We start from the raw sequence: 26,087 nt of genomic DNA, 5'->3' as shown, positions 1-26,087 counted from the left end.
TTTGTAACTCTGGAATATTATGAGGAAATAGGGGGAAACGGGATTTTAAATCACAACCCAAAAATCCAAAAATAACCTCTATCTGGTAATATCAACATGTTTTTCAAAATAAAATACATGTACAGTACACGGAACAACAATTTCCGATTATAAGTCAGAACTGCACATCGATTTTCCATGATTTAGGCAAGTTATTATCTTCTGCGCATGTAGATTAACATGTGTAAAATCACTATCTTGATTCTGTCCCGGCTTTTTGGCGGTGACCATCATGAGATCAAAGTGACGATACATGTATGGAATGTTATTGAGATGACATTGACGGAGACAATCACAATGAAGTCGTTAAGAAAACGATGAGTGTCCATCCGTAATAGGTCCATGGTCATACGAGCGTAAGACGAGAACGCCTACTTCGGAAATGTTGTACTTTCTATCATATTAATTGTAATAATCCTATTAATTATTATTCGCGACTTGTTGACACGTGGTATCTCAATACATCACTTCACGAGAACAGGAAACAGGAAGAGCGTGTAATGATATTGATGTTTCTGTACCATTTCTGTATAAAGAGTTTCAGGTTCTAATTGTCGAAATTACGAAGGAATTTGCGACTTGTGAGTAGACTATTAGGCCTATTATACAGTGCGTCCCGGAAAAAACGAAACCGAGAATTATCGATGTTTTATCATAACTTAATCACAATTATAATTAATAAATAACACATATTTGTAAAGCTTAGGTCTTCCTCTTTCATTTGATGCAACTCATATGATGCATATTTCACGCATGAGTGATTAATAACAAATAAAGAGAGGAAACCAAAATGTCATTTGGCGGGCAGTATCTGAATTTTAGAGAGAAAATCATATTTTTAAAAAGTTAATTTTCTGCCCTGAGTTGCATCAAATGAAAGAGGAGGATCTAAGCTTTACAAATATGTGTAATTCATTAGTTATCATTGTGATAAAGTTATGATTAAACATCGATAATTCTCGGCTTCGTTTTTTCTGGGACGCACTGTACAAGCGCACGGAAGTTTAATGTTGATGTTAACTTTCCGCTAGTGATGCTTAATACGTAAACTTTAGAATATCTCATATGAGCTTGTATAGGCATATAATCAAGAGCGATATATTTTCATCCGACAAAGGTTTGACTTTCATTTTTCAGAGTTGATACATGTACATGTATATTGACGTGATGGCGAACGGCTCAATCTTGTACCCATTGCTCGTCGCTTGTCTCCTCGTCAGCTCGTCCTTTCAATCTTTACATCGACACGATGGAGATTCGGCGATGTCATCCATAACACTGGACATGGACAAATCTTTCCGTGCATGCGATCAGAACCTTGAACTGAAAAGAGCTTTTTGCAGCTATAGAGGCCTGAACACGGTTCCCCAGAATCTTTCTGAGGATATCGAGTTGCTTAGGTTGTCTTCGAACAATATTACCAAACTCTTGAACTCTTCGTTTGAAGTATACCCTCTAATTAACTCCTTGGACATTTCCCATAACGATATAAGAGTGATAGAAGTCGCCGCTTTTTATCCCCTCAAGGGCTTAATGTACCTGGATCTATCCTATAACCGGCGTCTTGTGTTTCCAACAACAGGCGTCTTCGTGATGTCTCCACAGCTTTCCATTCTCGATTTAAGATATTCAAACTTGAAGTCGCTCCCAAATGACACTCTAGAATGGATTCCATATCTAAATTATGCAGATCTGTCCTACAACCGGCTCTCCTTCATCAATGTAAGTTCTTGTGGCATGGTCGGCACTGTAGACATGACTGGAAATCAACTACGACACCTTACGGCGAGAGATTTTACCTTTGGGTGCCACACTGATACTCTAAATCTTGCATACAACTATATCCAATCTGTAGACCCTGATGTGATCGCATCACTACATGTTCGCTCTTTGGTGCTGCGTGGCTTCCCTTTGAGTTACGAGGTGTTAGCGAAAATCATACTCGGAATCTCAAAATCAGACATCGAACAGCTTACAATCATCTATTCTTCTGTTGGTGCATTTCCTAAAGGTTTCTTTGATCCACTGCGCGATTCTTCTCTCTCTGTTCTGGACTTCAACAGGAACGAACTGAAAAACCTCTATCCTTTAGTCTTCTCAAATTTGACAAAACTCAAACAATTCAGTTTTAGTTTTAACGAACTCCCCATAGGCGAAATTCAACCAGACTTTTTCGAGGGCATGAATGCATTAAAGGTACTTGCAATCAACAACAACCGAGTAAGACAAATAAATCCTAACAATCAGACTTGGACAGTGGACTTATCGGAGTTTAACTTATCCGGTAATCTGTTTACAAAAATATCTGCAGCTGTATTTCGCGGTTTAGGAAATTTAACTTTCTTAGACATGAGCTCGAACATACACCTTTATTCCTTTGAGCTGACGGCCTTTTCGGGACTTGACAATATTCAAACCATTTATTTGAACGGAAGTAATATACTTGTCATGGAATTATACGCCCCATTATTAAGATCACTTTCCCTAAACTCTCTTGGTTCAGGCCTTCATAGTTTTCGACCAGGAATATTGTTTCAATATTTGCAATCCCTTCATAATTTAGACATGATAGCCTCTAAGCTTGTCCTGTATGACATATTGAATGCAACTGCTAACGCGTCTCTTTTCGATGGATTATTTAATCTTAAACATTTGGACTTGAGTTCTAACTATTTCCCGATTTTACAGTCAGGGATATTCCAGCAACTCTCTGTTGCACAAGAGCTAAATCTAGACTACTGCAAAATTACAAATCTACATCCTTTTGTTTTCTCTGGGTTGGAATCGCTTCAGAAGTTGAGTTTGAACGGAAACAACATACAGCATATTCATGATGATGTATTATCGGGGTTGGGTCAAATAAAAAGTATCAGCTTTGATGGAAACCGTATCAATTTCTTGGAGGAGCTAATGTTCTCAAATAACTGGAAACTCACAAATCTTTCTTTGGCCAACAACAGATTAACGCGCCTTAGTCAAAGTACTTTCAAGCCGATATTTTCCTCCATTTTATCACTTAATCTATCAATGAACCCAATTGATTGTAACTGTGATCTACAGTGGCTAATTGATTGGTTAAATGAACCTATACACCTGGAAAACAAGGACCAAACTATCTGTTCGTCAGCATCTCTGGAGGCTCTTCGTGAGAAACCCCTGCTTGATTTTGATCCAAATAAACTCTGTATAATGAAATATGGTATATTCTCTCTGATTCCCCTCGCTTCCATTAGCTTGGTTGTTATCAGCGTGCTGGTGTATCACTACCGATGGCAGTTGAGGTACAAACTATTTCTTTTGAAACTGGCCGTACTGGGCTATACAGAGATGCGAGACGCTCGAGACCACCATGACTACGAGTTTGATGTGAACATCATTTTCTACGACGATGACGAAGAATGGATTCGCGGACAGCTCCGACCGGCTTTCGAAGAACGGCTTCCACAGTTTCAGAGAAACGTCTTTGGTGACGGAGACCTTGTGTTAGGTATGCATTACTTAGATTCCGTCGATTACGTGGTGAGCCATAGTTACAAGACCATTATAGTGCTTAGCAGAGCTGCTGTGCACGACCACTGGTTCATACTCAAGTTCCGTACGGCCATGGACCACGTGAGTGACACTCTGACGGAATTCGTAGTCGTGGTTTTCCTCGAAGACATCCCAGATGATGAAATGCCATTTTTGGCGAAGTTGTATCTCAGTGATGGCAGACCCTACATCTACTGGACTGAGAACTTGAGAGGACAAGAATATTTCTGGGCTGAATTTACCAAAAAGCTGACCATTAATCTAAGGACAAATGATTTGCTCCCAAACGAGTAGGCCATCACAATCCTAAGGCCCGCATCCGGACACCTACGCCCTGGACATCTCACCCCCAGATAACCACCCCCAGTCCACTACCTCCTAGGACAACTACCCCCTAAGGCAACCACCCTCTAGGACGACTATCCCGAAGGACAACTACCCCGGACAAGTACCACAGACAACTACCCCCGTAGGACAACTACCCCCAGAAAACAACCCAAAAAAACTACCCCCTAGGATAGTTGCCCGAGGTAGTTGTCCTAGAGGGTGGTTGTCGTAGGTGGTAGTTGTCTGGGGGTAGTTGTCCGGGGGATAGTTGTCCGGGGGTAGTTGTCCTAAAGGATGGTTGACGTAGGGGGTAGTTGTCTAGGGGTAGTTGTCCGGGGGATAGTTGTCCGGGGGTAGTTGTCTGGGAGTAGTTGTCCTAGAGGGTGGTTGCCCTAGGGGGTAGTTGTCCTTGGGGTAGTTGACTGGGGTGGTTATCCGAGGGAGGATGTTCATGGGATAGGTGTCCTAGAACCCCTAAGGCCCACTCACAGTTAAAGATAAAGTTGAGTTCTGGTCATGTGACTGCATTATGAAAGAGACAGCTAGTGTGGAATCGATCAGAAAAGGTTGATCATTTAGCATATATGTATTGGTGTGTACTACAAGGTTCATCAATCATGTAAATGATAAGAAATTTGGCCCAGTCTTGGTCAAGTTACAATCACTATACACAGAAAGATGTACATGGGACTACACGAACATGTGACATAAAAATCCGTCCCGTATTGTATGATGTTACATGTTTTGTTCAGAATATTAAAGCATTTGAAGAGCCACGCTTTTCAGGGAACATGTTTTATCTGATGTTCTTCCACACTTGCATAATAACAATGACAACGCTCACAAATTATATTTCACCTCTTCCCAGAACTCAATCTTCTCTTTAAGGAGAGAGAGAAACAAACTTTAGTTAAAGCTTTGAACCAATCTTTTCTCTCCTGTTTTTCGTATATTATGTTAGATATAGAATTTGGTAATTTCGCTGGCAAATTATACCCTCGTAACAGTGCTTAGTCTACTGTCATATAAACTCATGTGCAACATAATTGGTATTTTAATTAATTGGACTTGATAATCACGTTTTATTATGAATCTCAAAGATTGAAACAAAATTATTTTGTCGCTTGCATTCTCAATCCACTTAAACGGGGTTTAAACGTAATCAGAATGTAATATACTATTACGAAAAATTGTGATTATTTGTGTTTATTTTGTGTTTAATGCTATATGTATACACTTTACTAGACGTTTATAGACTACAAGATTACTGTTCTAAGATTAAGTCCATCTTAAATGTGCTGATTATGGAAATGTGGTTTTTGTATTACCAAAGCCTATCAGATTCTCGAGTCAGGTTTAGTTAAATTGCTTGATGTAATTTTCTCAGAATTTTGGTACCACTTTCTATCACTTCAAATATCCCTCTAATTAAGCACCACCGGTCGAGTTTGCTTTCGGCCAAACTGCAAATAATTACAGATTGTCCTTAACCCTAAAAAGGCCGGGCCATTATGCCCCCCCCCTAAGATCTCGGCATAGGCAGGCCCCATTAATGTGAAAATTAGCATGATGATAGATTGAAGTATATTGAATAAGATGGTTATGTTTATTTTCTTTCATGTTTATTTATTTATTTTGTATTAATATTCTTATGACATTATGCAACATTTTGGGGGGAATATACTTACACAAGCACATTTGTGAGAATTACATAATTGATAGACACGTGATGGTATGTTGTCACCTAACACCCGAACCATAGGTCCTCCCATAACAAATTTGGTATCAAAATATGCAGGAGACATGAGGGAAAAAACTCATGAAGTTTTAGCGCCAAAGGTTTAGGGGTTTCGATGCAGCGGCAACAATTTGACAGGGGGGGGGGCATTATGCTCCCCGGTCTTATTAGGGTTAACACACGATAGTTATGGATAGGTTTCAGTTGAGACTATTGTTATTGTTGTTAGTAATGACTGGAATGAGGCCACAAGGATCAGGAGCGACTGACAAAACCAAGTGGTGTAGCGAAAGGAGGGTGCACGGGGGTATCTCACCTTCTCCCAATCAAAAAGGGAAAAGTGACAAAGAGAAAGAGAGAGAGACGTATATAGAGGAGTGGCGACTGGGATCATGCAAATAAGTCAATATGAACCCTGCTACGCCCCCCCCCCCCGCCCCCGTTCATGTGAATTTCATCCACCGAGTTGGCATAGGACCGATACCCACCCCCCCCCCCCCCCATGATGCCGATGTCCCATCGATGTACTTTGAAACCAAGGCATGCCACAGAGTAGACTTTCCCATAGTGGTGCACTAGACAGGAAAGGGAAAAGGATGTTAAAATACGGCATTTCCTGATAGTTATAATACTTTCATATAGCGCAAAATGACAAAGCACTCTTTTAGCTAATTTCGGTTTCGTTCGAAAGCACTTCTCTCAAAAATATTAAGCTTTGAATTGACTTCTAGGATTGAAATGAAAGTGAAATGCATATTGCTTTCTTTAGGTTGAGAGATTGGCTATCCACACAAGTGTTAAGTCATATCATTTTTAATACACAAAGTTAATGCTCTTCAAGCTCCAAACAGACAATAATATAAACAATAAATTATTACTAGATAACTCATGCGGCGGGCGTTTCGCATCGGGATCAACCGGGGGATACTACGTTAGATCTGATTTGCGTCGATTATCAAGTGCTCCTTACCCCCCCCCCCCCCCCCCCCGCTTATTCGCCGGCTGATTTGTCGCTAAATATTATCTCACGAATGGAGGAAAATAAATCAAAATAGGGCTCATTAGCCCCCCCCCCCCCCGTTATTCGTCGGCTTATTCGCCGCTAAATATTTTCTCACGAATCCCCCCCCCCCCCTTGGGCCCCCGCCCTCGCCACCGGCTGGATCCGCCCCTGCCTATACCCACTGGACGTGAGAGGACAATATTACTTCCGGGATGAATTGACAACAAATCTTACCATTAATCTAAGGACGAATGACTTGATCCCAAACGAGTATCGGTCATGACGGAATCTAAAGAAACGTTTAATGGTTATCAGTAATGAAAGTGGTAGTAGTAGTAACAGCAGTTTTAAGAGTAGTAGTAGTAGTAGTAGTAGAAATAGTAGTAGTGGTAGTAGTAGTAGTAGTAGTAGTAGTAGTAGTAGTAGTAGTAGTAGTAGTAGTAAATCGCGCTACTTATATTGTTACTATTATACTATTATCATAATAATTGTCTTATTCCCTGTCATCAGTATCATTATCATCGTTATCATTAATATCATTGTCTTTGTTAATATTATCATCATCACCATTGACATTGTTGTTGTTAATGCAGTTGTTCTTGTTTCTGTTAAAGGTATACATTGAAGTTAAAATGTGTTAATAAATCGGATAGATAATTGACAATCATAGACTCTACGTGTATCCTCGTAGTATGATGGCTTTATGACATGGTTGAATACAAATCTTTATAGTACTTGTATCGGCTGTTTATTTATATTTTTCAATATTAGGATTAGAATCACCATGACTGCAACTGTATTATTTCATATTTGCTAAAGAAATTAGTAAGCATTTAAAGATTTCTACTTCCTGATTCCTGCTTACTCTATACACGATCTAACTGCGAACCGATTTCGGAAGAATTTACAGTAGCATTCTATAGGCGGAGTCACACAAGGCGCTGTCACACAGAGGTCAAAAATCCGGATTTTAGTTATCCGGATTATTCGTAGCCTGTCTGTCACCAGTCTGTCACCGACGTAAATGAAAAAACTAGATTTCTAAAATCCGGTTTATTCAAGAAGGGTCGAGATTTTTCTGTGTGACATCGCCTATTATGAACACACTAATATGTAAAATCTCAATGATCAAGAATCTGAGTATTCATGTAAATTTTTTTTAAATATCACTTTTAGGGGATTTCAAGCTTCCTTGACGGAGGAAAAGCTAAATCGGCTCAGAATCTTAGTGACGTCACTGATACCAATAATACGATTGCCTATGACTTGAAGCCGATTCGGAATTAATTTTGACTAGAGGGCTTAAAAGCACTGATTATTGTTAGTATTTTATCATTATTTTCAATCTAGATCAGCAAAGCGTTCTTCGTTTAAATTCTCATAACAAATATAATTGTAATTTCTTCAAGAATCGGATCGCATTCGGATGGTGTAGTGTGCGCCGGTAAGTGTAAGTGTTTATGGGGAAGTGAATCTCTTCAACAAAACCAAATTTGAACAAAAAATCGAATATTTGTGGTGCCCCACAAATATTCGATTATTTTAACCAGCGGTCGAAAAAGCGCCTTTTACGTTTTATTTCAGCCAATGCCGATGTTGGCTTTTGCGTTGTAACCAGCCGAACCGTGTATTGTTGTTATTGACTAACTATTTAATCATCGGTCACTTTTAAAAAAAAAGTGGCACTGAATTGGTATGATCGTATTGGATAAATTTACACATTTTGGGGTCTAAAATTACCTTCAAAGCAATTCTAGTTCCTAAAAAGAGCACTAGAAATGTCATAAATAAGATTATGAGCAATAACCATGCACTTTGAAGGCATTTGCGGTTTGAAAAAAAAATCAACTATCCCTTTAACGACGACCTTTTCTGTAGGCTATGGTTTAGAAAATTACACGAAGAGTTATAATATTGATAATTCGAGGTGAAATTAAGGGTTTTTCTCATTGTCTCATTGGCTGTTTTTACCAAATTAGATCTTAAATCTCGCGATGTCAATGAGATTCCCTTAAGATTACTGATCTCTGAAAGTATAGAAATTCTCACCATCGAACATGTATGTGGAATAGCTTTATGATTTGTACATGTATATATTTTAAGTGTAAATATCTGTAAATTATGCTAGTCACAAAAAACTTTGCTTGTTTTCAAATAATTTTTAATACTTCACACATACTTTCACATTGTACACTCTTAAAATGTTGGGTAAATTTAGTTGGGTAATTGTTGGTTGGTTAAAAAAATTCGTTATTCTGGGCTATTATTACCCATTTAAGCATTTAAGTGTTTTAACCAATATTGGGCAATTATTTTTACTTAATTATTGGGCGGATATTTACCAACAGTATTGGTAAATGAGGGTTGGGAACCAGTTGCCCCGTAGTTGTGTAATTTTGCCACATTTCCTTTGCGAGTTGGGTAAATTTTGTTGGGCAACTGATGGTTGGGTAGAAATTCGCCTAGAAATTTACCAACATTATTTTGCAAATTAGGATTGAGTAATTTTTGCCTGTAGTTGTGTAATTTTGGCACATTCCCACTGCGAGTTGGGTAAATTTCGTTGGGCAACTGATGGTTGGTCGAGAAATCGTTTCCAAAGTTGGGTAATTTTTATCCCAATCTATTTCAGGGCATTATATTTACCCAATTATTATACATTTAGCAACAACATCGTTCCAAGGAGTTGAGAGCAATTTACCAAGTAGTTGGGTAATTGTTAGATGCTGAGGAATATTACTCATCACCACTTACCCAATTTGACTTTGCTCAAATTTTGTTTGCTCATATTTGGGTAATAATTGACCACCGCCTCTTACCCAATTTTACTTTGCTCAAATTTTTGTTTGCTCATATATTGGGTAATAAATGACCACCGCCTCTTACCCAATTTTACTTTGCTCAAATTTTTGTTTGCTCATATATTGGGTAATAATTGACCATCGCCTCTTACCCAATTTTACTTTGCTCAAATTTTTGTTTGCTCATAATTATGCTGAGTAATAATTACCCATCACCACTTACCCAATTTTACTTTGCTCAAATTTTTGTTTGCTCATATATTGGGTAATAAATGACCACCGCCTCTTACCCAATTTTACTTTGCCCAAATTTTTGTTTGCTCTTATGCTGAGTAATAATTACCCATCACCACTTACCCAATTTTACTTTGCTCAAATTTTTGTTTGCTCATATATTGGGTAATAAATGACCACCGCCTCTTACCCAATTTTACTTTGCCCAAATTTTTGTTTGCTCATATGCTGAGTAATAATTACCCATCACCACTTACCCGATTTTACTTTGCTCAAATTTTTGTTTGCTCATAATTGGGTAATAATTGACCACCGCCCCTTACCCAATTTATTTTGCCCATATTTGTGTTTGCTCATATGCTGAGTAATAATTACCCATCACCACTTTACTTTGCTCAAATTGTGTTTGCGCATAATTGGGTAATAATTGACCACCGCCTCTTACCCAATTTTACTTTGCTCAAATTTGTGTTTGCTCATATGCTGAGTAATATTTACCCATCACCACTTACCCAATTTTACTTTGCTCAAATTTTTGTTTGCTCATATATTGGGTAATAAATGACCACCGCCTCTTACCCAATTTTACTTTGCCCAAATTTTTGTTTGCTCATATGCTGAGTAATAATTACCCATCACCACTTACCCGATTTTACTTTGCTCAAATTTTTGTTTGCTCATAATTGGGTAATAATTGACCACCGCCCCTTACCCAATTTATTTTGCCCATATTTGTGTTTGCTCATATGCTGAGTAATAATTACCCATCACCACTTACCGAATTTTACTTTGCTCAATTTTTGTTTGCTCATACATTGGGTACTATTTGACCAACGCCTGTTACCCAATTTCACTTTGCGCCTTTTTTTGTTTGCTTATATAGGGTAGTAATTGACCACCGCCTTTTACCAAATATATTTAGCTCAATTTTCTTTAGCTCACAATATGCTGTGTAAATATTGCTATGAAAAATTGAAATTATCTCTCCTGTAATTGTAACCATTTACTTCTATTTTAAAATTATAATAACAGAGTGTTGAAGCGACGATGAATTTGTGCGAGTTTGATGCTGAAAGAGTCCAAGATTTATCTTTTGTGAAAACTGAGCCATCTTAACCATGTAGGCCTATAGAGTTACATAATCTACGTAAGTAATGATCATGGAACGTACACGCTATCATCGTCAATTACGCGCATGCGTAAATGGCAGTGGAAACCTTCGATGGGGACTAGACTTACGTTTAACCAGACTTGGGTAAAGTTTGCCTGGTATTGGTCTTGGGGTAGCGCGCACATGGCCTGGTCGCTCGCGCGCGATCAGCATGCCATGCGCAGTACTATTTCTATTTACTCGGTATAGCCGGCGCGGCCGTCCCGGCCCGGGAGCTCGAGCTATATGATACACCAACGTAACTAGCAGCCTGTACGTACGTACGTATACGCATCATATCGGAGTCTTGCATGCTAGAGCCTGAGGGTCTAAAAATGGAGCTCGACAACTGCTGCGGAGATAGTTCAAGTGAAGATGGGTTCATAGACCCTCTCACCAAAATCGTTCAAAGGTGGGGATGTCCGTCAGTGTTAAAGATACTAGAAGGTACGTTCACATCTTATTGAGATTAGAAGTTTAGAACATGATCAACAGGTACTTGCTGTAGACTTGTTCCCATATCCATAACACATGGGCAACATGTAGACTAGTTCTATATGCCTCAGCAATGGTTAATGCATACGCTTCAATTCAATTGGTCTATTAAACTTTGCCTCAAATTTTCTCTTTTAATGCATGTGTTACTAATCCAAACTAATATTTGATTGATATAAATTCAAATTGTACTGTTTCCATGAATTTTAGATCACAAATGAATATTTAAAAATATTTTGTTCAAGATTTTACAAAACCCAAAGGCCAAAACCCGGATTTCTGTGCTGTTTCCTGCTACAATACATACATAACACAATACCCTCCATTTTCTATGGATCATGGGTTGTATGGGGTCCAATCACAGAACTCTTAAATACGTATTTAAGAGTTCTGTGGGTCCAATACATTGGACCACATACTTGTAGGTGTGTACCCAGATAGTATTACAGTACGTGGGACTGGTGTAATTTTGAACAATTATCTCTGTTATCTGAAATTGGTATTACTATACTAGATCTAGTCTAGGTCTAGATCTAGATCTAGGCCTACTTATATTTAATAATCAACACTGAACTGAATGATTCATCAGAAAATTGAAGTTGTCAAATAATGTACAATTTTATGAACATTATTTTGTGGAAGATCATCTTTCATTTTCCTGTAGATCTAGAAGTCTAGATTTCAAAAAGTGAGACAATTTTTCTTGCCCATTGCCATGTTAAGGATTTTGCCTTTTCATTTTCTACAGGACTTTGAAATCCAAACACTCTAAAAAAATGTTGGGCAAGTGCCCAATTTTTACCCAACATGAGGGCACTTATGTGTCCGACTAACTATTGGGTAAATTAAAGATTTTGCATGATTTACCCAGTGTTGGATGAAAAGAAAATACCCAACTTTTAACCAACAAAATTTACCCCAATAGGAAATTCACCCAATTCTCACCATAATGTGTAGTATATTCGACACTAGTTGGGCAAATTATTTCATCAGTAACTACATGGTTGGTAGAAAATAACCCAATTATTGGACAAAAATGACCAACTTTAATTTGCCCAAAAATATTACCCAATTATTTCATCGGTAACTACATGGTTGGTAGAAAATAACCCAATTGTTGGACAAAATTTGCCCAACATCAGTTTTACCAAGTAACACCTACCCAACTTATTTCTGACCTTTTATTAGGTAACTTCATACAGTAAATGGTTGGGAGAAATTATTTGACAAAAACGCGCCAAACTTTGATTTGCCCAGTAACATCTGCCTAACTTTGTTTTACAGAGCATAGACTCTACATCCTCTTGGTTTTAAATGGGGCTATTAATTATGTGCTATTGCGATATTCCTTGTCACAACTAAAAGGCAGTTGACCCACATTTTAGCCCATATTAATAGCCTAATTCAAAACCAAGAGGCTGTGGTGGTTTTCGAAATTGCAGTGACCTCGCTGTAGTACACGAATGGGCACAATTTTTAACATGGGTACATTTTTTCTCATTTAAAAAAATCTTTTTCTGAAAATAATTTTTAAATATGGAAAAATTACAGATGCTTAAGCCACCAAATTATGCCCACAAAATTGTACACTATTTTACTACATGTCCAGATTTCAATGAAATCATTAGAACCGATGGACGGATTACCATCCAAACTTGGGACATGTACATGTATCTTGCAAGTTGCAAAGCCAACGAACTGATTCGATTTTGGGATGGAGGTGCACATGGAGGAAGGACATTCGTTAGTACAGGATTAACTGTCCTATTTTGCTTCATATCAGTGAAATGTTCCAGCACATGCATTTTTTTTAATGTTTCACACCACTGAACAATAAGCTGTACAAAAGAATTATTAAACACCACAAATTATCTTTTCTAGGATAAACAATTGTCAGTTGCCTCTATTCAAGGTAACACACTATAATTTATATATGGTTGTATGGTACTGTAAGTGGCCTGTGAAAGGCTTGAGTGCTAGACTTTTTGAGAAACCCTGGTCAGATATAGCTAGGTTATTTGTCATACTAAAGCTGAGAAACATGGCTACTAATGCAGACAATATCATGGCAGCCGCAAAAGGTTGAAAAAAACAATTACCGGTATGGCAGTTTAAAGTTGAAGTAATAGGCATGACAGTGCACATGGAGAAGACACATATGATTATCAATGAATTAGTAATGTTAATTAACCAATCAGCATACATTGACCTCTATGCTAACTCTCAAATCATTCTGATTCATTTGGTAAGTTGAATGACTTTCTTTGAAATCAAATTCATTGCTGATGCAACTAATCTTTATACTTTAAATAGGCCCCTACATTGTTAAAAATAAGGCACAATTTGACTAAACTAAGGTGATTACTAGTATGACTTTAGAAAAGGTTTCCATTCTTAATTTGATTGTGTGGATGTTAATAACATCACCTGAAAATAAATAGCAATTAGTTGATACAATTCGCTAGTATGATCTAAAAGTAAGTTTTCTATACGAAGACCAAATTTTCGAGAAAATCGCATTTGAAAATTCAGATTTTCATAGACCCTTGTGGAATAAGAAAACATTGATTATGCGATTTATTCAAAATGAAAGATAGTTTAGCTGGAACATGAGCAAATGTTTACAGCTTATCATTATCTAAAACATATACTTTTGTTTAATTTGCGCAACCATACGTGTGTTTGTGGTATTATATAAAAACAATCAGTTTATGCTGCACTAAGCCTTATTTATCAATCTCTCCCTCTTCTTCTCCAGAAAATGAAGTTGATGTGGAAACCCTTCCCCTTCTAAGTGAAAGTATAATCACATCCTTCATACCCAAGATTGGACCTCGATTGAAGTTTCTCGCTGGGTGGCGTGCAGAGGTAGGCCCTAGATGTGGCACAATATCTCACTATGGATAGTTACAGATGCTTTCAGTGTCTTGATTTAATTAGGGGGGATATTTCTTGCCTATTCCATCATTTAAAATACACACATACAACAACCAGGGGAAAAAATGTAAGTATAACATGCATGCAAGGGGCATGTAGACTAACATTTCGTACATTATCGGGATATAGAAAACATCTCATTTCAAAGCACGCTGCACGGATAAAGACGTCAAGCACAACTACAAAAGCAGTTCCAGATCACCAAAGTGAAACCTGTTATGAAGGATCTGTTCTAGGAAAGAATAACAACACTGAAGGGAATTTGGAACAACTGCACCAGGAAAAGGCATTGTTTGTTGGAGAAAGCAGTGAGCAGGAAGATGTCTCTTTTGAAACGCAAACAGAGAGACTACCTGATATTGCAGCAAAGTTTGTAGCAGAACTCAGGGCAAGGACTAATGTGCCTGCTTCACACACCAACAAGGTCATTCAAACCGCACAAGATTTGGTTATTTCTGTGTTACAAACTGTGCAACAGGATGTGATGGATATCTTAAGTGAGCCACAATATGCAGCTAACAGTGAGCTGAGATCTGATATACAAGATGTATTCGAGAATTCAAAGAATCCATTTTCAGAGCTCATGTCAGATACTCAACAGAAAAAATATTTCTCTGAGAAAGGTGATTTCATTCAGCCTTGTGAGGTGTTGTTGGGAACTTGCTTAAAACCAAAAATTGATCAAAAGACAGGTGATCCACTGCAAAGCACACAAAAAGAAACCTTTCAATATATACCACTAGCTGACACTAGCGACCAGGAGTAATGAACGCCATACTGTCTCAAAAAGGATCAAAAGATAATGATGTTTTGTATTCATTCAAAGATGGTCACTATTATAAAAGGCAGGAAGCTACTGCTAGACAAGACTGTGAATTCTTAGTGCCTCTGTTGTTGTACAATGATGAGTTTGAGACAGCCAATCCGCTTGGGTCAAAACGCGGCAAACACAAGGTAAGTGCCTTTTATACAAGTGTGTTATCCCTTCCCAGGAAATACCAGGCTAGGCTGGAAAATATCATGCTCACAGCTATGATCACATCTCCGCTTTTGAGTAAATATGGCATCTCAGAAGTTTTGAAGGTAATCAAGGATGATCTGCAGCAGATGTGGACTGATGGACTCGCTATCAAGTGCAAAGAGTTTGAGGGTAGGGTCAAACCCTACTTATTCCAAGTTGTAGGGGACAATCTTGGCATTCATGCCATGCTGGGATGTACAACCTGTTTCCGTGCCAACTATTACTGTAGATTCTGTAGAGGCCATCGCTCGTTGCTTCAGAAACAGCCAAAAGAGGATGCCCAATATCTCCGTGATGAAATAAACTATGATACAGATCTTCAAAAGCCCTTGTCAGAATCTGGCTTGAAGCATGCAACAGTTTTGAATGAATTGCCTTACTACCATTCCACCCAAAACTTATGTCCAGATGTAATGCATGATTTTACAGAGGGAGTCTTGCCCCTGGAAATGCACCTTGTTTTGAGTAAACTTGTTCAGAAGGGTTTCATAACACTGGATGAGGTGAACAGTAGAATATCCTCATTCAATTTTGGCTTTGTGGACCGCAAAAACAGACCAAGCCCAATCAGGCAGGCATCACTGAAGAATCCATATTCTGCCAGTGGACAGACATCAGCACAGATGACGTGCCTTGCATACAACATCCCTCTCATGTTAGGAGACAAGATTGATGAGATGTGTGATGAGTGGGAACTCTTACTGTCAATCATTGACATCTTCAAAATCATTATGAGTCCCAGTATCAGTAAGTCTGCCATCTATGTCCTGAAGGCAATGATTGATGATCACCACAGGCTCTTCATGCAGCTCTTCCCTGAAGCTAGTCTAACTCCGAAGCAGCACTTTCTTGTGCATTACCCACGTGCACTGAAACACCTTGGGCCACTGACCCAGTATTCAGCATTGCGTTTTGAAGCAATGCACAGACCTTTCAAGCAGATTGCCAGTGTATCTTGCAACTACCAAAACATTGTCAAAACATTGGCTAACAGATACCAAATGGCACGGTGCTACAGGTCAGTATCAAATCAGTCACTGGATAGCCAAGATATCAATGTGTCACAGCAAGCTGCAGCAATGCTTGGTGATCTACTTGATGATGAGGCACTTTGCAAAAAAATTAACTGTGGAAGGGGAACCGAAGTTACAGTTGCTGGGAAAGTGGACATTCATGGATATGAGTTCCGGGCAGGTGTTGATGTACTTCTATATTGGACTGATGATGATGGACCCACGTTTGGACGTGTTCAGCATATTGTAGTGGTGCAAGAAAAGTTGTATCTGCTCCTTCGGCTGTATCAGACCTTGTACTTCAACAGACACGTTGAAGCATTTGCAGTACAGGTGGGCAGAGAGGAAGCACAAGCTGCTGTTGAATGGTGTGACCTGTTTGATCACAGGCCAGTCAATGCTGTCCAGTCCTATAGTGGAAGAGGGCGCTGCTTGTATATTGTGGTGCACCATTCATTCATCTAGGAACAAGAAGGTACGTGTAGGCAACCCGTTGCAAGCAAGTGATATATTTTTACAACTAGACATTACAGATGCACTTGCAAATTTTGTCTTAGAGAACAGAACCAAAACAAAGCAAAAGAAAGAAACTGTTATTCCAATTACAATTATATCTATGAATCAGTTCTTAGTGTATCATTCTACACATTTTGATTGAAAAAATAGCTAAGAAGCTAACCTTGATCGATCTGTACTGACTTGCTAACAAATTTTGATTATTCCAATGAAAATTTTACAGTAAATATCTGGTTTGAATTTTTTAACTCGTTATTAACTTCATTGTTTCTGTATCTGAAAATGTGTCTGTTATATTTGCATTCATTCATATTATGTTGTAATTTCTTAAATGTACCATGACTCATGCCAAGTTTTTCTAGCATATGTACTTCATTGAGGCCCCGGAAATGTGCTATTTTTTACCAATGCATGTTCCTGCCTAAAGTGAAAGTTCCTAACTGGATATTATTATATTATAGATGTACTGAAGAAGCTTCGGCTCATGAGTGACCACTTTTCAATTATGGGTTTGCTTTAAATAGGACAAGGGTACAGAAACAGTGAGAATGATTTTCCCCTTCAAGGAATAAACTTGATACTAAAGTCTAACCTGGGGCTGTTTGTGTCATTAATAATGTAAAAAATAATCAGTCATTTACATGTACATTGAAAGTTCAATAATTTTTCATTTATTTATTGTAGTATCATGCTGCAAATCAACAAAGCATGGAACAAGCATCATCGTCGACAAGAAGCCCATCAGTGTTCTCCTTAGATGACTGCTCAGATCTCTCTTGTGTAACAGGAAGTGAGTGGAGTCCCAGACAAAGCCCTTCCCAGCCCAGTTTGGATACGCCACTTTACGACTCCCCAGAATCCAAGAGTCCTGATCAACATCCTCCCCTGAAACGGGTCAAGAAAGTGCATTTCGTAAGTTTATGTATATAGTGGGCTGATACAATTGAAGAGTGGGCATGTCGAGTCACCATCATTCATCAGTTTTTATGCCTCCAACACATAAGGGTGCCGGAGGCATTATGTCTTGGAGTTATCTGTCTGTCAGTATTTCTGACAAGCAGGTCAGGTCAGTTCAAAGGTTATTCAAGTTTTTACTAAAAATACCATTTTATTTCTACATCTGCAGAATGGCTAGTGATATGATTTGGTAGGTACATTTTGGTATGAATGAATAAAGGAATGTTATGGAAAATGTTTGGTTGGGGTTATGGGTTTTAAGCTAGTCTAAGGTCAGTTTCAAGGTTTCATTGAAATTTTTTATCAGAACAAAGTTTGCAAGGAATGCCCAGTGAGTGATTTATGATGGGCTTATTGTAGGAGGTCGGACAGCCAGAGATATACCCACCGACTGCATGCTGTCACATTTCACTTGTTTATTCTGAATTTACTGATCTTTAAAAAAAAAATCCTTTATCTGTTGCAGAACATTGCTTGTATATTGAGAGAGACCACCATGGGAAGAGCAGCATTAAGGAACATCAATGCTACAAATCTCTGCAGCAAAAGGGACCGGCATACTGTTGTGGATATGTTGACTCAGTACCTGATACGGGAGTATGGTACCAAGCCAAGCTCATTTGTGAAGGCATCAATGGCCCATGCCATTGTGACAAGCTTTCCTTTCTTAAAAGATCCAGAATCTCCACTTGGCTATGTAAGTCCTGTCCATGAATTGCTTTCCTTAATATATGTGACCTCAGGTATGGCTCAGATCACCACTTTTTTCTGGACTGATTTATGGATTGATTCTTACCACAGCGGGCATTTATTACTTGGAGGTGCCTTAATTCTTAGGCTGTCCATCCATACCTCCATCTGTCCCTACCCCATAGACCCCATTTACAAGAAAGTGAAATTTTATGAGAAGTTTCTGTTTGAGCCAGAAGCAATAAGCTACTTTAAGGTCTAAATCAAATAAATTATGTGTTTATGCAATAACTTTTGGAATACTGGATCATATTATTTTGTGTAACTTGCTATGAAGCTTCCTCAATTTTGTTATTCTTGTATTTATTATATTGGAGATGCTCAATCAATTGCATGTTGTATCACATTATCACAAGCATTATAAGAGCATCTCTGGCAATAGTAAATTTGACAGTAGACAGGCCTGAAAAGCTTACAAATAATGAAAAGCTAATATGGCATCAATCACTAAATCATGCAATATTTTTGTTTATTTTTATACCACTTGTTTATAAGTTATATTATCCAGTAATGACACATCTCTTAATATTTAGACTTTTGTCTGCATGCCATTGAGTAATGGATATTCACAGAATTATCCATCATTCACTTTGTTTTTGCAATGACTTGATGACATTGCTGGAATATAACAGTGTGCAGTTAGAAATAGGTACTTAAGAGGACAAACCTTGTTATTGCAAACACTGACATATGTAACAAAATATGTAAATGTACAGTTTACACTGGAATTTTATTGTGCTTTTATTTGATTATTATTAATGTTTAACAAATGTTGTTGAGCATTACTGTTTTTGAAGTTGAATTATGAAGGAATTTTAATTTATTTGAGCAGGAGGCCTGGTACTGCGTGGGGGCCAAGGGACGGCCAGCAACAGGCTACCTGGAGGAGCATCTGAGGTATGTCAGAAAAAAGGAGAAGTCCCTGAGGGTACCAGTAGCTGAAGACGAGGCAGAGTCTCAAAAGCAAGGTATTCTGGCTACTTTTTCATATAGTTAAAGTTATGAGTTATTCAGATCCGTCTGATGAAGTCATGCTGTGCCATAACAAACTGGTGGGGCATGAGCAATGCCAACTAAAACCCCCCTTCCAATACAATCATCAAAAACTTGTTGATACATGCTAATTGTTGATTGTTCTGTTGCATTATATCCAGGAGATACTGATCTTGAGTCTGTGAACGATGATAACATCACGACAATGGAAGAATGGCTGCGTAACAACAAGGAGCCAGAGGACATGGTGAAGGACTACATGAAACAAACAGCAACAAAAAGACATGACTGGATCAAGAGAAGTGACTGTTGTGTGAAGAACATTCTTACCACATATCCCAGACTTCTCGATGCTGGAATGGTATGTGGACCTTGATTTTTCTTCTGCATGTGACAAGAAAGGACATTAAATTAAACTAGAGTCGCATGTTTTGAGAAGTAACTTTTTTGTTTTTTGGTTGCATGGGCAGGTTTACTTTAGCAGTCTCCTTAAAGGGATCGTTTAACAATCTGAGATACACGGTCCTACAGAAATCGTGCATCCCTATTGAACCGATAATTGTTAGTGTGTATCATTCAAATCCTTGCAAAATGGTAAAGAGAAGATGCAAATGAAAGATATCCTACCTTTCATCTGGCTTCTATAACTATCCTAACAATTACAGATTGAAGGAGATTTTGCAGAATTGTTCCCAGAGAAAGCAAACGCACTGTACCAGAAGTGGCCCACATTCTGTAACAAAGTAGTGGACTTCACCGAGAAAACTGGCAACTGGAGAAGTGCAAGAGCCGAATTCGAAAACATTCATGACCCTGGGAAACTCAGTCTTGGTATGTGGTGTCAGAACACACATTTGACAGTATTAGTGAAAATGACTTGAGAGAAAGTCAAAAGAATTTATTTCAATTACACTATATGATGTTTATTTTTGTGGCCAGGACCAAACATTGAGTCTAATATCCCCCCTGTAAAGGCCCGGTCACACAGGGAGGACGCATGGGGAACGCACGGCCAGCGCATGGGAAATTTGCAAGTTTGGCCAGTGCGTTGTCGTGCGCCCAACTTTTGACACCAAATGCATAGCGTGTTGCTAGCGCGCTGAGCGCATACAGGGCGCATACAGTACGCATACAGACCGTACCCAGAGCGCACATGATAACAAATTCCACGAATGCCCAGCGTGTTGCTAGCGCGCTGGACGAATGGTCCACGCATGCACCGCGTTCTACGACGCACGGCCAGCGCATTGGAAATCGGAAAAGGCCGTGTGCCTAACTTTTGTCATGATTTTGGAAAAGCTAGCGAGCTGACACAAAATGCACAGCGTGTAGCTAGCGCGCTGTGCGTATACAGGCCGTGTGCCCCGCGTATGTCTGGCGCTGGTCTAGCGCGCTCAACGCACGTCTGGCGTGCCTTTGGCGTGTACATTCATGCGTCGAGCTCCGCGCACACTTTTGAGCATGCTCAAAAAATCCCGACGCACACAGCGAATGACGACGAATGCATAGCGCTGGTCCAGCGTTGGTCCAGCGCGCTCGACGAACGAGGAACGAGTGATGACGCACGCCTAGCGAACGACAACGCACTGGCCAAAATTGGAAATTTTCCATGCGCCGGCCGTGCGTCCCGCATGCGTCCCCTCTGTGTGACCGGGCCTTAAGGAATTGAACTGAAATAAATAAAAGTGCTCTGAAACATATAATACATGTACAACATATGATAAAAACATGATTCCATGACAAAGGTTTAGCATACTTTTACTTGCTTGTTTTGTTTGTTTGCTTTTTGGGGTGGGGATGGTGGTTTAAAGCTCATTGGGAAGGCTATGCTGAAGTTTGTGCGATTTTGATTTCTTTACTCAGAAAGCTGAGCTCCAAATTACTGACTGACATTTACGTTGAGTGATTTTACCCATATTTGTAGAAAATAATTGTTGTATTCGACCGTTTTTTTTTAATTTGCTGTATATAACTGTACATTTTGTAAGATGTTCCATAATTGACCTGTTTGCTGTTGCACCTTTTCTTCATATGTAATTGGGACTTAATTACTTAACTCTTTCATTGTTTCCCTCTTTTTAGAGGAAAAGAGCAATCTTGGATTCTACATGCTCCCAGTCTTGTTCCGAGGAAGGAAAGATTCCAAGAGAGGAACGTACACCACTGCAGAAACATTGTCGTCCTTCATTGACGTTCAACCAGTAAGTATATGTGCTGGGGAGGTGGTAAAGTAATGACATGTAAGGCATATATTTTGGTTTGTGTTTAAAATCTTGCCATAGTAATCATATTTCATTACAAACAAATTCAATAGTTAATTTGTTAAGAGTTTCAAACCTAGGACAACTGATGAAATTGAGGTTGAAATGCAATACCTATGTTCTTACCAGATAAGGCATTGCCATAACATTTTATTTGTGTAAAACTTGAAAAGCAACCATTTTCAAGTTCCTAGTAATGGGCACGCTGGTCCCCAAGGAGGCCCTGCAGGGGCAACACTAGGCGCTTTAATCTTAATAAGTCAGTTCGTCATTATCTGTGGTACAACTACAAATGGCCTCAGATTTGTCATCACATCGCATTTCACTCATGAATGCAAGCAAGTCCTTTAACCTGCAAATGACATGTGAAAAATGCATGCTTATATTAACAGGCTGTATATGCCTTCCAGCTTAGTTGATGTAATGCTCTGAACGTGACCAGTTTGGGTACAGTTGACCTTTGCCGCAGGGATATTTAAGAATACCCAGTAATGTTTTGATGGGACAGGGATGAACATGCATAAACAAATTTGGGTGTCCTGTAGGTGATTGTGGATTCATAAGCAGAAGCATTCGACAAGCATCAAATATATATATATCAATCCATATAATTACAAATGATTTCTTCTTGATTTCTCTTTGGACTACAGGAGGTTCTCGACATCCAGACTTATGTTGATAACATTGATGAAGCAGTCAGGTCACAGCCATTTGTTGTTGTGCGTGGGAACATTCTCACACCAATACAGGCGTACGTCGTAGTAGAGAGGAGGATACTTCCTGCCGCAACACTGCTTAAAGCAGTCGACTTGTGCTTTAAGGCACTTTATGTGATGGATATCGAATATCAGCCGCAAAGCTGTTCTGTTTGGAAATTTCTCCAGATTGTGGTGTTCCAGTTTACCGATGGGGAGCATCTTACACCAAAGCTGCGGGAGGTCCGAGCCTTCATGAACATGCCATAAGCCATCATGATGTGTTCACGCCAAGGATGATTACTGGTGATATATTTCCTACAGATGAAACTGACACATCATCGTTTAGCACATTTTGGCTACTTGAACCAGTTTATTTTGGGAGAAAAAAAACTGGAAAAAAGTATTATTTTGGACAAAATAACCTTAAAGACAAACTGTTATGAGTTGGATTCAGCACATTATTTTACATAATTTAGACATGTTTGTGTAAGACTGAAGATTTGAGGGTGGGGTGAGGATCGCTGAATAATATTAAAAAAAGAGTGAATTTATACACAGCAGAAGTCTTTGTGTACATTTTAAAAATGATAAAGGCCTAATTGTTTTATCCCAATCATTGCTTAACATCCCCACCTTGAAAGTTTAAGAAAACAAATGAATATATGCCAAGTATAAATACAAAACATATTATTGGCTATAAATCTTTTGCACTGGCGTATACAAATGCTTATCGTGTTTGGTCTTAATCCCAAGAGTACTGTTTCATAACTCGTACATCAAAATGATATATTTCTTCATAAAACATGAGCTATGATATTTTCTGCGTTTAAAACAGCAAGTGGGGTATATGATTGTAAATTACATATACCATTAATTTTCATGTAATGTGTATCGTCCATTGACCCTACGCTGAACTCTCTGCTGAATGGACTGCATGCATTAATTTACATCGCGCAAAGCAGAAGTAGAGAAGTCAACATTTTCATCTACATTTTGCAAAATTGTATTGATATTATTGATAATATCAATAAAATCAATCAAACTGAGTATAGCAGGTAGGGTCAATTGATTTTTGTTGTCTTTAATCTAATCAAAAAGTTATAGTAGGCAGTGTGTATCCTTGTTATTTGATCAGTACCTGTTCACCATCACAGATAGCCAAACTTTCATGTGGTACTTCTGCACATGTCAAATAATCTAGAGGGATTTGAATTTATTTCCTCTTTTTTTTTCACTTCAAAAAAATGTGTGCATGTGTAACACTCTAAGGCAGAGTATTGGTGTGTCAGGATAAATGAACACTATGCCACACCCACAAAATATATATGATGCACATATTCATGTATGAAATCAGAGTACATGGGATACATACAGTGTACATCAAAGTTGTCATGCTGCACCAAAAGGGGCTATATTTGCATTTACTTTTTTTAAAAGGTTGTATTTTTTTCACCAAAAATTGTAATGTTGTAGTTGATGTTAACAAGTTTTGTTTTTACGTTTCTGATGAAAACAACAACATGTGTTTACTGTGTATGTTATTTGTGTTTCAGTTAAGCAATTATTACCCTTTAGATGAGAAAAAGAGTTGAGCAAATAGATGTTATGGTAAAAATGTTGAGCAATGATTATCCAACAGACGAATTAAAGAGTTGGGCAAATGGATATTGTGGAGAAATAGTTGAGCAATCATTACCCAATAGATGGTTGTTTTGATAGTTGGGCAAATGGATATTGTGGAGAAATAGTTGAGCAATTATTACCCAATAGATGGGTGTTTTGATAGTTGGGCAAATGGATATTGTGGAGAAATAGTTGAGCAATTATTACCCAATAGATGGGTGTTTTGAGAGTTGGGCAAATGGATAATGTGGAGAAATAGTTGAGCAATTATTACCCAATAGATGGGTGTTTTGAGAGTTGGGCAAATGGATATTGCGGAGAAATTGTTGAGCAATTATTACCCAATAGATGGGTGTTTTGAGAGTTGGGTAAATGGATATTGCGGAGAAATTGTTGAGCAATTATTACCCAATAGATGGGTGTTTTGAGAGTTGGGCAACTGGATATTGCGAAGAAATTGTTGAGCAATTATTACCCAATAGATGGGTGTTTTGAGAGTTGGGCAAATGGATATTGTGGAGAAATAGTTGAGCAATTATTACCCAATAGATGGGTGTTTTGATAGTTGGGCAAATGGATATTGTGGAGAAATAGTTGAGCAATTATTACCCAATAGATGGGTGTTTTGATAGTTGGGCAAATGGATATTGTGGAGAAATTGTTGAGCAATTATTACTCAATAGATGGGTGTTTTGAGAGTTGGGCAAATGGATGTTGCAGAGAAATTGTTGAGCAATTATTACCCAATAGATGGGTGTTTTGATAGTTGGGCAGACTGGGAGTTGGGTAAAAACTGGTTGGGCATTTAATTAACCAACATTAAACTTACTCAAAAGTTGGGCAAATAGAAGGTTGGGCAATATCTAACTGGGTAAAATTGGTTGGGCAAGAAATTACCCAACTGAAAATATAACCAACTGTTAGGCAATTGTAGAGTTGGGTAAAATATGATGGGTCACCAACTGATGGGCAATTTAATTTGCCCAACCACATAGCAAACTGATTACCCAACATCAGTTGGGCAGATTTTAACCAATAGTTGTGTGGACCGTATGTTGCTCAGTGTTGGTTAAAAGTTGGGCATTTTTTTGCCCAACTATTTTAAGTGTGTATGCTTCGTACATGTTTATCGTATGATATAATTGTACATGATTTTTCATTTTTCATTACTCTTGTAAATATTTTATTAATTTTATTTGTTATTGTTCGAAATTTTGTACTTTGAATTTGAATTTGTATATTTGTGAACGCAGAAATAAAATAAATCAAACAAACAAACATTGTTGTATGTATTGGAAGTTAAACTTGTCCAAATTGAGTATTTTAAAATAAATAACGAACTGACCTGGGTCCTGTTTCATACAACTTTTTTTCAATGACAAATTTGCTCTTAGCCAATCGAATGCCAGGATTTCGACTTATTATTAATAATTGATGACAAAATAACAAAATTCACATTTTTCATCGATTTTGAATGTTATTATTTTTTATTTCACTGTCATGCTTTTGATGACTTTTTATACATGATTTTAAGGGAAAATGCAATAATTATGTAAATTCCCACAATGGATTTCCATGTCATTATTGGACGAAATAAAATTGAATTAGGAAGCAGGCCCATGGTTCCTTCTTTGTCTTTTAATGTGAGCACTTGAAGAGAACTTGAGAACCTGAAAATATGAGAAAGGAAGTGTTTGGAAATACGAGAAACTGAAAACTAGTAATCTGTTTCCATTTGAGGAACTTCCAAAAGATAGCTAATGGATTGAAAAGGATTTTCCTCTTAAAGCTAGGAAATTAAAAACAATTTATAGTATGTCAAATGACATTAACATCACCACTCTCGATCCCCCTTCTTTAATAGAGCCCTTGCGATTTTTTTTTAATTCTAGTTATGATCGCTACTATCCGCATCAAAATATTTATTTCCTGATTTCTTGATCGAAATTCTCCATAGCATTATAGTGTGCTAGATATCTTAATTCTTCCTAGAAAGGATA

The 26,087-nt window shown here is 38.2% G+C and overlaps 2 protein-coding genes across 3 annotated transcripts; both read left to right on the top strand.

Moving 5' to 3' along the window:
• Positions 1–1,158: 1,158 nt before the first annotated feature.
• LOC115925040 (toll-like receptor 3) lies at positions 1,159–3,947 on the top strand. The gene has a single exon (XM_030988191.1). It carries the CDS (start codon positions 1,186–1,188, stop codon positions 3,862–3,864), a length of 2,679 nt encoding a protein of 892 aa, XP_030844051.1. The 5' UTR covers positions 1,159–1,185; the 3' UTR covers positions 3,865–3,947.
• Positions 3,948–10,996: 7,049 nt separating this feature from the next.
• On the top strand, positions 10,997–23,980 carry LOC105442355. Of its 2 annotated transcripts, XM_030988424.1 has the most exons (9): positions 10,997–11,270; positions 14,077–14,186; positions 17,490–17,717; positions 18,229–18,459; positions 19,345–19,480; positions 19,667–19,866; positions 20,171–20,336; positions 21,588–21,706; positions 22,417–23,980. In XM_030988424.1, exons 1-9 carry the CDS (start codon positions 11,135–11,137, stop codon positions 22,729–22,731), a joined length of 1,641 nt encoding a protein of 546 aa, XP_030844284.1. In that variant the 5' UTR covers positions 10,997–11,134; the 3' UTR covers positions 22,732–23,980. The 2 variants fall into 2 exon arrangements, with proteins under 2 accessions (XP_030844284.1, XP_030844285.1); XM_030988425.1 differs by lacking the exons at positions 10,997–11,270; positions 14,077–14,186 and adding an exon at positions 15,384–16,764.
• The last annotated feature ends 2,107 nt before the right edge of the window (positions 23,981–26,087 follow it).

This window comes from Strongylocentrotus purpuratus, unplaced genomic scaffold, assembly GCF_000002235.5.
Source record: "Strongylocentrotus purpuratus isolate Spur 01 unplaced genomic scaffold, Spur_5.0 spur5_scaffold_17, whole genome shotgun sequence".
Classification (NCBI taxonomy): Eukaryota; Metazoa; Echinodermata; class Echinoidea; order Camarodonta; family Strongylocentrotidae; genus Strongylocentrotus; species Strongylocentrotus purpuratus.
The sequence above is the reverse complement of the archived record's forward strand: the minus strand, read 5'-3'. Positions and strand labels throughout refer to the sequence as shown.